The sequence below is a fragment of the Rana temporaria genome, chromosome 2 (genome assembly GCF_905171775.1).
Source record: "Rana temporaria chromosome 2, aRanTem1.1, whole genome shotgun sequence".
Classification (NCBI taxonomy): domain Eukaryota; kingdom Metazoa; phylum Chordata; class Amphibia; order Anura; family Ranidae; genus Rana; species Rana temporaria.
The window spans coordinates 184496626-184510980 of NC_053490.1; the positions used below are offsets into that span (position 1 = coordinate 184496626).

The 14355-nt window shown below is 34.1% G+C and overlaps 1 protein-coding gene across 17 annotated transcripts in view; it reads left to right on the forward strand.

The window, feature by feature from the left end:
- Window positions 1-13846, forward strand: part of MBNL2 (muscleblind like splicing regulator 2) — a 220804-nt gene extending 206958 nt beyond the window's left edge. For 7 of the 17 annotated variants that reach the window (XM_040336108.1, XM_040336113.1, XM_040336118.1 and 4 more), the window contains 4 exons: window positions 1768-1803; window positions 3728-3822; window positions 5826-5918; window positions 10765-10824. In XM_040336108.1, the coding sequence (XP_040192042.1) occupies window positions 1768-1803; window positions 3728-3822; window positions 5826-5885 (191 nt within the window). In that variant the 3' untranslated portion in view covers window positions 5886-5918; window positions 10765-10824. Of the gene's footprint in view, window positions 1-1767; window positions 1804-3727; window positions 3823-5825; window positions 5919-10764 lie in introns of all 17 variants that reach the window. The other 10 variants (XM_040336119.1, XM_040336122.1, XM_040336123.1 and 7 more) reach the window with 6 other exon arrangements.
- Window positions 13847-14355: the final 509 nt, after the last annotated feature.

Sequence of the window (14355 nt, forward strand, 5' to 3'; positions counted from 1 at the left end):
AGCAATGTACATTTGAATTTTCCCCACAATGTACTCTGCTGTTAATATAGATTTACTGGAGTTTTGTTCTGATCCATATTGCTTAATATTCTTGACTGATTGCATGCCCATAGATTAATGTAGATTTATTTCTAAATAAAGAGGGTTTCAATCTTAGACAAACATATTTGTTTTATACATACAATATTATCTACACCCACTGTCCTATGCTTACGCCTACTTTTGTAAACATTAAAGGGAATGTGATCTTTCCAAGGATCTTTTTATATATAAAAATAGAAACTACCTTGATTTAAATCTGATGTTAATCTTTATGTTATAAAACCTTGTTTCTATGTGTACAACTGGACATAGAACCAGGACATAACATCACACTTATAATTCTACATAAATTGAAATTTAGCAAGTTCAGCAGGGAGCGGCTGAGTTTTGATCTACCGATCAACTTCTGTACAACCAGCCTGTCAGGTTTTTTCCAGATTGATCAGTGCTGCTGACTATAGCTGGAAGCACTGCTCATTGTATTCTGACTGTGGGGAAGGCCCCCCACCATCAGAAAACAATATTGCAGCAGGAGGGTTCCCTCATCCACACATTCGATGCAATCATTTTTTTTTTTTTTTTTTGTTCAAACCACTGGTTGAATGAAAAAAAAATTGAGAGTATGTGTTGCCTTACAGTTCATACAGCCTAAGGTTAGTTACCCCTTTTGGTGGTCTGAGAAATCCAAATATACAGGTGGAAAAGTATAATATGCATACTGCTGAGATTATACATATGCATATTTGACTAAACACTTTACATAATCAAGATGTGGTGTTCATTTTGATTACGTCTGAATATTTATAGTGCTGCAACATTATAAAAATGGATTTGTATCCAATATACAGAGTATAGCATACCTGTAGTATATCCAAGGGCATTAGCAATATTCATCTTTGCAGTGATAAGAGTCTGATAAGAGTCTGTACTGGCCACATATAGGACCACATATAGGACCACCTGCTTACAGCACTCCCAGCCACAGTATTCTAGGTAGACAAAAAATTCACAATAGGGACAATTGTTAGTAGTCATAGGGAACTACTGCTTCTATGCGATTGTATTTAAGCATAGTGACAAGAAATTAGCACGTACATTCCCTAACGGACATCATATTTAGGGGAAACCTCTAGTAATTTTTACATTTTTGGAACCATATATTTTGTGTATTCAGCTTGAGCTACTGTAGATATTTTTTAAATACAGTATGTGTTAATGTTTAAAAATAACATGCATGCTTGCTCTTATTGATTGTACTCTACCCACACCACGCTAGAAGTCTGTCAGTCTCCTCAGACTAGGTAATGGCCATATACGTGATGATGATAAAAAGCACTTGTGTGTCTTTTGTGAGACAATCGGTAAACTCATATATGACATTTCCTATGGATAACATGAAATACAAGTAAATATACAAGTCACATTAAATATTACTTTTAAATAGACTTTGATAGCATTGACGCAAAATATTTACTACTGAAAACAAACTAACAAACCTGACTAAGAGAGCTACATAAAAATCAGCTTGAGAAAGAATGCTATCTGAGGGTTGGCTGTAACATTACAGTAGTTTAGGTAATACCATGAATGGCCTTAGTGATGTAAGCACTCACTGCTGCCTATCTAGAGCTAAGCTTGAATTTCACTCCAAAGTTTAACTCTGTGTTGCTAACTTGTTTCTTTCCCTTTATTCGTTTTCTCCATGTCTCATTGCATGCCGTGCAGGGTCAGTTTTGTGCATGACACCAGCTACCAGTATTGGTAGGTTTCTATCTACTTTTTTGCCTTTTATACTATAAAAGTTACCTTCTGTGGTTCTGATTGTTTTCATAAATGCTGTAGACACTGCGGCTATTGTGTGTTATTGTAGTCCACCGCGCTCTGTAGATTATTAAAGATCGTCTAGAGTAATGTCTTATGTCTCCTCTTTCTCTCTGGCTTTATAATCACATATTATGTTGAGAAAAGAATGGTGTTTTACTTTTGTTTATGATGTGTCTTAAATTTAATGAAAACTGAAGTGTAAGTTTTATCATCTGTGTCTTAACGTCATAGTGTTGTGCTTTTTTTTTTTTTTTTTCTCCTCTTTGCTATGTTTAGAATATTGCATCAGAGTTTCCCAGAAATCACTGCCACTACACCTCAAGACTGAAATGCATATTGGCAGACAGCTGAATGACAATATGAAAGGAGGGGTTAAATAGCTAAACAATTAACTCCGAAGCCTAAGACACACTTTCGCACCATTTAATTCTGATCTGAGAATTATGTTAATTATTATTTAATTTTTTTGAGTAGTAAAAGATTTTTACAGCCTGAATCTACAATGCAGATTTATTTAGACAATCTTGTATAGCTCTTAATGTTTTACCAGATTGTTTTTACGCATTGATTATATTTTGAGAAAACACTTTTGAAAGATCTGGCATATCAAATATTTGTATGGGGCAGCCATTTGTACTCATGGGCTGCATGCAGATTCCATTGCAGTCAAGCTGAGCTCATTCAGCAATGCTGCAATTCTTGGAATTTCCCTGAAGCTAGTACAGATTCCAGATGGATGCAAACAAATTAACCTTCCCCCATTTTAGCCACAATTTCAACTTTTGCCTTTACGTAATCTTTTTTATGTTCTAAAGAACAAACTGTTCTTAGACATCCATTACAGATGCTTCAGATCTGATTACCTTCTGCTATGACTTGAAACTCTGCACCCTTTTCCCCCTTCCTGACATTCAACAGTCCAGTGTGAGAACCTCAGCATCCAGTAGAGGTCCATCAGATTGAGCATAGGGGATGGGCATATCTATGGGCTGCAACAGACCTAGTCTTTGTATATAGTCATGCACAGAATAGGATGTGAATATTAATAAAGGTTCTAGTTGCAGATAACACCAGATGTTTTCTCTCTGGGAGCAGTTTTAGGATGTTATTTTACAGCTTCACTTTAAGGTTGTGTTGCAAGGGTGAATATAGGTTAAGTCCAGAACAGCTCCTGCCGAACACCTAAAGGAAAGTAGTTTGGGTGGTCACCAGGACAGATAAAAAGAATTAATTCAGGACCCTGACAACAATAAAAACCTGACAGATTATAACTTTCCTTTTCCAAAACTGAAAGCAAAGTTTTGATTAGAGATACATTTTAGGGTCTATGTATCAATGTTTTTCACTCAGGATTTGTACAACTTTCCCTCAGGTTTTTATATTATCCCATATACAATCTGTGAATCTTGGGTGAAAGTTTTGCAAATCTTATGTTAATACATTTATAAGTAGACCACTTTAGGTCTTTGGACATGTGCTCATTTAACAACAACATGGACACACAAGAGGACAACACTGACAAATAATGGATACAGTGTTAACTATTATTTGTTCTACAACTTGTCAGACTATACTTAAAACAATTACATTAAGCTGCCTGATTTTAAAATTGGCGCTTTTTTTCTGGGAATATCTGATGATATATTTTTACAAACTTCCTTTAATTGTACCTGTAATAAGCTTATTTTCCCTTTTTTATTTCTCTCCCACGCTTCCTTGCTTTGCATTGTGATTGCATGCCATCTGCTGGTTTAACCCATGATGGCTTGCTGCTATGTGATATTCACCATGCCAAAACCACTTCTATCACCATAATGCTACACCCTCCTGTTCATTGCTTCCATGGTTCCCCTCCTGAAAGTACCCATGATGCACAGCGCTACGTCCGCCACTGTCTCTGCAGCAACAACTCCTGCAACAAGTGTCCCCTTCGCCGCAACAGCCACAGCCAATCAGGTTTGCTCCTTTTAAAGCTTTCTTTCACAAATCCCAAACTCTAAATGAGTACCAATTTGTTAAAAAAAATTCTCTGCTGAATTTTTTTTATGTGTCTACCCATCAAATTTTTATTTTGTTTAGTACTATTCAGAAATGTGTTCATGACCAGGTTGCACTTATTCAGAGTTAACATTTTTGCAAGTATTGGTCTTTCTGTTTTGTGTTTTCTTGAATGTTTTTGTAATTATTAACAGCCCTGTTACCAGGAATATTATGAAACATTGTTTACAGAATCCTGAGAACACGAATACCAAAGTTTTTTTTTTTTTTTAAATGCTTAATATTCATGCTATGGTACTTTGCAGTTTTTAAAAATGTAAACTGTACAAGCATTTGGCTGAGATGGCTTAGACATTCTACACATAATTAATCTCAGGCTCTAATCAAGTAGTCCCTTCCAACAGAAAGGAATCTCTAGCATTCTATAAAATGGCAGTATTTGCAAGTATTCTACTGATGTACTCAACACCGCTCACCTTTTTTACATTATTATTCAGCTAAATGCACAACAGACTACAGTGTTAGAGTACAGTAATTATCGCTTTTCTTTTTGTTTCATAGGAATTACAATTTTAATTTATGTGCAAGTACAGTTAATAAAACAGTAGCATGTAGTACTCTCTTATTGTAAGAAGGTGTCGGTAAAGGTAATTTTTGTTGCTGTGTACTGGAAGTGCAAGTCAACAACTACCCTTAAGAAACTAACCTAACATTAATTCATACAAATTCTAAGGAAATTATCTCCGGTATGAAATTGGGGGTGGTTTACTAAATGCAAATGGGCTGTTCACTTTGCAAGGGAATATATCCCATAGTTGATGAATGAGGTGAAGTTTTGCTGACTTTCATCATCCAATCACGTGCAAGCAAAACAATTTTATTTTTTATTTTTTACTTTCATGTGATTTGAGTATTCTATGCAAAGTGATTTTTTTTAAACACATTCAGCCTATTTTTAGTAAATCATCACTATGAAATAGCTCATTTAAAATTATGCATGTCTTTGAGATCACATACTGAAAGGTTGGATTATGAAAAGTGGAGCAAACCGAAGTTGTTGTCATAGCAATTATCTTTAAAATAAAACCTGATATGCAAGTAGTTGCAATGGGTGACATCTTCAGTTTTGCTCCAGTTTTGTAAATTGGGGATACTGTGCACTGATGTGGAATCTATCAATGGGTGTAAAAACAGGTTGAATAGGCCAGTATACATTTTTTTAAAGACATAAGCAGAGAGGATTATATTGTCAAATGTTTAGATAATATGGTGGAAATGCATCTCTCTTCTTTATAGGACATACCTTTTTGTGTTTAAGGGTGTCTTCAGTTCTTCTATGCTATTTATTTGTTACTTTGGTCTTTTATTGTGATGTACTTTACTACTTTTTCAATCCAACCTCCATCTTACATTTATGGGTGCCTTATATGCTTAAGCATTCTTAGACTGCCCTGAAATAAAGTGATATATAGCATACATGTCATAACAATACATCAATTCTGCACAACCACTGAAGCAAACAGTCACTTAGTACTGCTATTTTCAGAAACCAAAGAAAGTAAATGGGACTTTTTGATTTATGCATACACCCTTTCACATTGAGCAAATGATTGTATTCGATATTTGCATTTTATTACATTTTTTCTTATGAGGATTTAAGAAGGAAAAATGATTATTTTTTTATTTTTTTCCCCTCTTTGGTTTTGTTTTGTACTTTAGCACAACACATTTATTTTTACAATTTGACACTAGAAGGAATATCTTCTCTTAGTGGTTGCAGCTTCACTTAATTTGTGCACTATTTGCACAGTGCAGTTTCCAGTTACTTTCACAAATCAGCATAGCTTACTAGACCTAGTTCCTGAAGGAGGCTATTCCACATTTTTCACAGCTCTGACTATGTGGAGGTTAAACTTTTTTTTCCTAATTTTTAAAATTTGTATAAACAAACTATTTTTCAGATTTTCAAAGACTGGAAAAATGGAAATCCCATATCTAATTGGGTTTCCTCTATGTGGTAAAGACTCCTCCCTCAGCGTACACAGTAAACAACGGTAAATGTGCGATAAATTGCTAAACTAAAAACTGGAGTTTTAACTGTAGCCATACTGGCTCTAGTATCTGTATCTGTCATGGGTTTGCTACGGTACAGTGGTGGTATATACAAGTGGTTTAGGCTACCTGTATTCAGGACAGTTATGTTTAGTGCTGTACTGGATTGTAGACAAGTTATCACACCACAGCACTACTTTTGCTTCCAGAGGTTTTATTTTTAAGTAAAGAAAACAAAGCGCTAAAAATCTGTTCATTGTGTATGTTGCCTTGTTAAAGAGTGTAATTTTCTTCACATAACAGCTATAGGTTTCATCCCTCCCCCTAAACTTGATCAATCATGAATGAAAAGCAATGTAACAGTTCGTTTTTATCACCAGGATGATATTATTTTAAGTGCAGACCTCAGGTTGATGTTGTATTCTCTGCCTTGGTCTGTGAAGTGCAGTATCCCCTACAAGCAGAATATTCAAAGTATGTTACTTAACCACTTCAGCCCCGGAAGTATTTACCCCCTTAATGACCAGTCCATTTTTTGCGATATGGCACTGTCGATTTCGCTGGCAATTGCGCAGTCATGCGGCGTTGTACGCAAACCAAATTTATGTCTTTTTTCCCCACAAATAGATTTTTAACTTTTTGCTATAATCAATTACCCCCCCCCCCCCCCCCAAATGTATTCATTAGTTTAAGCCAATATGTATTCTACATATTTTAAAGCTTGCAATGAGCATATATTGATTGGTTTGTGCAAAAGTTATAGCGTCTTCAAATAGGGGATATATTTTTGGCCTATTTTTTTTTTTTTATTAGTAATGGCGTGGATCAGCGATTTTAGGTGGGATTGGTTTGGACAGATCAGACACTTTTTTTGGTATGAGTGATATTTATACAGTGATCAGTGCTAAAAATACCCACCGATTACTGTATAAATGACACTGGCAGGGAAATGGTTAACACTAGGGGGTGTTCAAGGGGTTAAGTGTTCCCTAGGGAGGTGTTTCTAACTGTGGGGGGGGTGGACTGACTGGGAGTAGAGAGAGATCACTGTCCCTGATCACTCTACTCTCATGTCAGAACGGGAATCTGTTTACATTGACAGATCCCTGTGGCGGTGGACACCACGGCTTCGCCGATGTGCTACGGACTTGCTATTGCTCTTAAAGCTGCCGACATACACCTACGGCGATTCGCGCAGCCTAGCCAAACTGCCACAGTATGACAGCGGCTGGTTGGCAAGTGGTTAAATTATTAGTGAACCCCCCACTTTAGAAAGCAACTCATTCAGTTTAAAATATAAATGCAAGGCAAAATGTGTGTGTGTGTGTGTGTATGTGTGTATATGTATGTATGTGTGTGTATATATATATATATATATATATATATATATATATATATATATATATATATATATATATATATATATATATATATATATATATATATATATATATATATATATAATATATATATATATATATATATATATATATATATATATATAATATATATATATATATATATTGTATATATATATATATATATATATATATATATATATATATATATATATATATATATATATATATATATTTTTTTTTTTTTTATTATTATAATTTTTTTTTTTTTTTAATACACACTGTGTGTGTAACAGGATTAGAGAGCTGGGGGTGGAGATTACAGCAGAACTCCAGGAATTTTTTGTATTGTACACTTACATTGGTCCAGCTTGGCACAATGTATGCTTATCTCATACCTGCCAGCGCTACTACAGTAATTGCAACAATCTTCCTGCTCAGATTCTATGCAAGGGGCTGCCCCACCACACACTGACCACAGGGAGTTGCTCATTCCATTGACATCTCATCTCTTAACCTCGTCCAATCGCACAACACCTTGTATTCTTTGAAAAAAACTTCAAGGTGTTCTTTAAATGGCAGCAGTGCCGAGTGCTGGACTCTGTTTTTGTGTGGGGGCAAGCTCCTTGCACAGATAGGAACCGAGAAATCACAGCTACCCCACTATCGTGGCACAGATTACTACAGTAATTTCTAACTTCTCCAGCAGCCCATTAGTAATGAGATATGTTTACTTACATTGTGTCAAGCTGGACCAATGTTTACTTACATTGTGCCAAGCTGGACCAATGTAAGTATACAATAGAGACCATTCCTGGACTTTTTGTCTTTAATAAATCATTGTAGGGCATTCATCTGTAAGCTAGCCTTGGGAACAAGGATGCGGAGGATGCTTTGCATGCTATAACACTGAACCGAGAGCCCTGTGTCTGTGGCTAGTGTATCAGACAATAGAAGAAAATTGGAAAAGTACTGTATTTGTAAATGACAGAAACACTGATTTCAGTAGTGCCTTCACAGTACAACAGGAGAAATTATGAAAAGTTATTTGTAAAATAGGTGTGGTTTGTTTACATGTGAAATGATCCAAGGTGTGCTAAAAGGGCATTTATATATTTAATGAAACAACCTTGATTGAGCTAATTGTGTCATGAGCAATTTCTTTCAGAATTCTTGCTTTCATAAGGATGTTTCCTTATGTTTACACACAAATAACTAAAATGTAATTATCTATAACTTGAATTAGTTTATCTTTTCATATACTTGTACAAGTGTTACGCTGGTCTGAACAGAAATATGTACTTTTTCACTACTTTCTAACACGGCTTTGCTTTTTGTGTGCTTCCAGTCCACTTTATGTTGTTGTAGTTTTAAATGAGAAAGAACGCCTTGACAGAGAATCCGTTCCCATTATTTTACTCCTAGACACCACAAGTATTTTGATGCACCTTTTCTTGTAATATAACCTGTGTTCCTTCCTTAGGCCAGAAAATTGTTTAATCATGATTGTTTTCCTAGATATACAAGCATATGGGACAAAACCTTCCCTAAACCCATACCTAAAGGGGTTGATTACAGTCCTTGTTTTTAATAATGTAAACTTTACTGCAGATGGCTATTGACTTTGCAATATTTGCACTGTATAAACCTTACTAGAGCAGACACACAAATGGGTTTCTAACGTGAGAAATTGTATTACTGTAATAATAAAATATGCATAAAGAATTCAGTACATGCCTAAAGTATTACAATTTTTGGTTCTCTGGTTAGTCTTTAGAAGTTACTTTTACACCTGTTAAGGTACTAGCCACATAAATCAATTACAATACTCAAGAACACAGTCGTTGAACCATTTAATTAGTGTGCGCAGCCATTGTCTCCACCGAGAAACAAATTCAGTGAATTAAAGCTGAACACCAGCTTTTGATGCACTTGAGGCCACTGGATGTGTTGTATAAAACTGTATGTAGTTTGGTGTAAAGTGTATCAAAAGCTGGAGTTCAGCTTTAATTTCATGTGATTCTCGACACTTTTATTTGATGTACCTAAATCTCTTCATAATAAAAATAATTATTCGAGAATTCAGTCCGTTTAGTAATAATACAGAAACAAGTTATAGGAAAAAACTGACTTTACTGCTGTGCTTTACTGGTGGTATGAATTATTCATTTCAGACAGATGCACCAAAGAGAAGAATGGAGTAGGTCATGTGACTACTCGTCAACTATCACTTAAAAAAATAATCAATTTAAAAAATGATCATTTAAAATCTGTAACCAACTTTTTAATTAAACAAATCCATAATTCATCCTATTTATTTATAGTAAACATATTATTTAAGGGAAACCTTTGTTGTGAGAATAATAGATATACTTTTATAACACAAATACATGGGAATGCTGTTGTCCTTCCAAATTAATTGTATTGGTGTTGACATATTTGTGAGCCCTGTTGAATGTGTGTGGCTGCATACATTATGGAAGGTGTTAACCATGCAAAGCCTTTAGTACTGCAGTGTGCCACTGCCCCCTCCTGTTTATGGTTATGGTATTCGTGCACATCACACAGTGGCACTTACCTTGAGTATAATGTCACTTGTAAGCTTACTCTCTTTGTGCTCAGCTTGGTGTACAGTATGTAAACCCTAAATCTATTTTTCCACTTGTTTGGCCTCCGGCATCACTGTATACATTTTTCTTAAGCAAATTTTTTTTTCTCTGTTTAGAGAGACAATATAATATGCCCAATATACTGGAAAATAACTTTGGGCTTTCATACACTTTAAAGTGCACCAGATCATTGTATGGTTTTACATATTCTTAAGCAGTGAAAGTACTTTAAAACAAGCCATCACTCACCCCTCCTAGTAGCTTGTACTGTGAAATAATAATTTTTGCTAAATCGCGACATAACTTTGAAGTGCAATTTCGGTTGGTTTTGGACAGCTTAGAAACACCTTCCTGTTGTGTTCACTACAAATCTGTCATAAAAAAATGCTATGTTTTCAGTTCTGTTGTAAAACTTGAAAATGTATTTATTCTTGGTTCCTATATAGTTAGAGGGTAACAGGCTTGTTTTAAAGTTTTTACTGCTGCTTCAGAATATATAAATACATTAGTGTACAAAACCTGGCAACATGTTTGCTTGAAAGAGAAGGTCTCCCTAGTCGAGCTTGGTTTCAACATTAATTTACCATGTTTCAGCACAATAAAAAATATTCCAGGTAACTAAAATCAGAAAATTGTTTAAATCTATACACAATTGTTTTGTTTTTTTTGTAAATAGTTATGTTTTTATATTGCAGTATAATAAACTTTGGAATAAAGACACAGCTGTCATATAGTGCTTAGTAACCAGCATTGTTCATTATCTTCTGCAATTTATTAGGAGCGCACAAATCCTCTGAAACTATTGTATGTTATTTTCTCTGTGTTGTTTTTGTTTGTAACAAGGAAATTTCAACTTTCAATCTTCTGCTTTCCTTTATCAGATCATACTGAAATAATCACCAAAAGTGGAGCAGAACGTCAAGAAGACTTGCAGAAGATAGCAAAACATTCATACTGTACATACTATCCCATCTCCTCCTCTATAGAGTTGCCACAAACTGCATGCTAAAAAAGGATCTTGTTCTCTAAATGGACAAAAACTACAACTTAGAAAGCTAGTGCTGCTATATTTTAAATTATATATGGTATGCTTAATATATTCCAACTAAAAAATTGTTAACTACCTGATACCAGCTGTGATGTTAGTGGGTAAAGTTTACTTTTTAATATTTTGTATACCTGGTTCCCACTCAACAACATTGTCTTATCTTCTGTCACACTAGAATCGCAGTCATATAGTATATTTTAAATGCAGAAAAACATTTAAACTTTTTTTTTTTTTTTTTTTCTGACAGCAAATATAGAATGATTGTGAATATTAACATATTAGAGTGTATTTTAGCCATTATTATAGGATTTCACAAGTCTCCCCTCTGTAGAGAAGACCAATAAGAAAAAGCACTCTCAAATATAAAAATAGGCTTATTATAAAGCACAAAGTTAAAACATGCAAATCAGTGACATACCCGGTTTTTAAAACAAAACAAAGTGTTGGATTGTGGGATTAAACAAAAGCAAAACAAAAAAGGAAACAATTGCACAGTGTACCTGTCATATACTAGAAAGTGAATATTTGTGTTTCAGTTATGTTTGTTTTCTTATCTTATTTCTTTAAAACTCTGCAGAAGTGCCTAAACTTTGCCACCATACAACAAACGCAAAAAGTATGCGACTGATGCCAACCTCTCAGCCACCAACAAATGTTCATTACACAGACACAAATTATATACACATCTAGCATGGGTAAACAGGTCACACACACACAAGGCATTGGAGGAGGAGTTTTCTTAATCGAATGTACAAAAAAAATATATATATATAAATATATATAAATATATATCTGTCAGTCACAACATAAGTGTGACTCTAATCTATATAACATTTACATTTTTAAAATGTAGTGAAAGTTTTATTTTGACCCAGTTCAGAGCATGAAAGGCTAGCAAAACACTGCAGAGCAATGCATTGCAGGCCTTTCTTACTTCAACTATGAAACAACACCTTGCGGAAATCAGATGTCTATACTTGCCGCAGATGTGGTTGAATACAGGGTCTATAGTGTTATACTTTTTTATAATTGGATTGCGAGAGTTGTAACAGGATTACAGCAAAAGTCTAAAGAAAATGTGTTTAAAGCATATTTTATGTCATAAAAGTTATGAAGAGTTGTTGCTTATGAGAAAAAAAATACAAAAAAAAACACCTAAGGATAAAACTGATTTTCGATGTTTACTTTTACAGTAGGTTGTTGATTTACATGGTAATGTCTGTACATTTAATACGTAATTTAGTTAAAGGTTTATTTTGAGCACTATTGTACCAAATATTTCATGTTTCTATGTTGCACATTTGTCACACAAAGTATGTTGTTGCTGAATTATGGATATCAAACAAGAACAGCTGTTATACATGAATAGTATACTTAAGTGTTAGAAATTGTTATTTTTTTTTTCTCTTGTACAAAGACAATATTAGTGATTGCAGTATTTTAAGAAAAATTTTGAGAGTTGAATGTAAGCTATTTTTAATGTGGGCAGCCTGCTCTAAAAAAAATAAGAAGGCGCTGTAATTCTATAATCAGTAAATCAGGAAAAGATTCTGCCTTTATTTTATTTTTTAATGTATGTACCGTGTTTGGTTTCTGCTCTGCTGTTAAACAGGCGGATAGAATCACTCAAAATAACTAAATCACAACCCTCTTGGAAAAGAGTATTTTAATATTGCTTTTATCACTATAGCTCTATATCCTTAAAGAAAAATAAGACATATATAAAAGTTTATGGTCTAATCTACACTGATTGTTTTGTTTACTGTTTCAGCATTATTTCTTTTATATATATTTTCATAGTGAGCAGCCAATATGTGTCCTTTTTAAAAATAATCTAGAGGTCCACATTCTGTAGACCAGAGAATTCACCATAATGCCAGAGAATGACCTGTGTTAAAACAAATAAAGCCTTGTTCACCAGTTAGCTGTACATTGCACTTTATGGCAATAGCATGCACTTGTGATGGACGTGTTGGGATTGATTACAATAGAAGCACACTTTCCACTTGTGCACCCAAGTTTACTATAAACAACCAATAATATTTAGGAATAGCAATTTCCATTGATTGGATGTTTGATGTGAATGCCACCATACTAAAGCTGTAATCGGTCCCATTGTCAGCCAGCTATGAGAAAGTTGACAAATCTTGGCTGAACACTTAGTAGCTTTACCTAGAAATAAATATGGTGGAAAAATCTAGACGTATAACAATTTAAACATAAACTTTTATATCCGTGTTCTTTTTAAGTGGAACTGTCACTGTACACAGTGGAGGAATCCATTTTGTCAGCTGGAAAACAACTGCATTCTTCATACAGCTTGCCACAGGAGTGCTTCCAGTTCCTAGGCTTAAAGCTTGGCCCCTGCCTGCCCTTTCTGTTTTATGAAACACAAAGGGAACACCACATTTTTCACACATCTAAAACATTTTACAAATTCAATCTCTTTTCAGAAGAGTAGGTGATCACTGGGTAACATCATTCTTGTCAAAGTGCCATCTGAGACAACAATCTCTTATTTAATTGTAGATATTTTCCTTGGCTCATCTTATTGGTTGTGAGTTACTTGATCCTAATAACTGAAATTGTGGTCAACTTACAAATTGGCTTCCTGTAGGTGTCCAAGTGACAAATCCACTTCAGTAATGTGAATAATTCACACAGATAATGTTTTACCACTCACAGGTCACAGCATAATAACTTATTTGTCATCCTTATTGAACAGTAACATGTTTTCTCTTATTTAGAAATGGGGTCTAAAAGTGTAAGGATGTAAATGGTTGGCCTCTGTTGAAATTTTTACTTCTACATATATTTTATTATTTTTTAAAAAGATTTACTTTTGAATGAGTTTGTGTTTTTGTATTTTTGTTTTTTTTGTAAAGTCCTTTAATTAAAGTATCCTCTTCAACAAGCATAAAGCATTTAACGCTTATGTTAAAGTATGACACACTCGCTAGGCAATATTCAATATAAAGGACACAAATGGTTAATTTATATAGCATTGGGTAAAATTATGAAAGTGTATGTGTGTGTGTATATATATATATATATATATATATATATATATATATATATATATATATATATATATATATATATGTGTATATATATATATATATATAAACAAAGAATTTGCCTTTTAATCGTATTGCTTCATCTCAGTCTTTTGATAGCCGTGATGAAGTGGTTTACATTGATGCTGAACCTTTGAAAAACAAAATGCTTTAGGAATGAAAATGACACATGGCCTTACTTTAAAAAGCAAAAAATGTCCAAAAGAAACTCATTTGGCAGTACTCTTAAAGGGGTTGTAAACTTTTTTTGTTTTTAAATCGGTTCCTTTAAGCGAATGCCTTTGTTGGTTCACTTACATTTTTCTTTTGATTTCCCTTCTAAATGTTTTTTTCTTTGTCTGAATTTC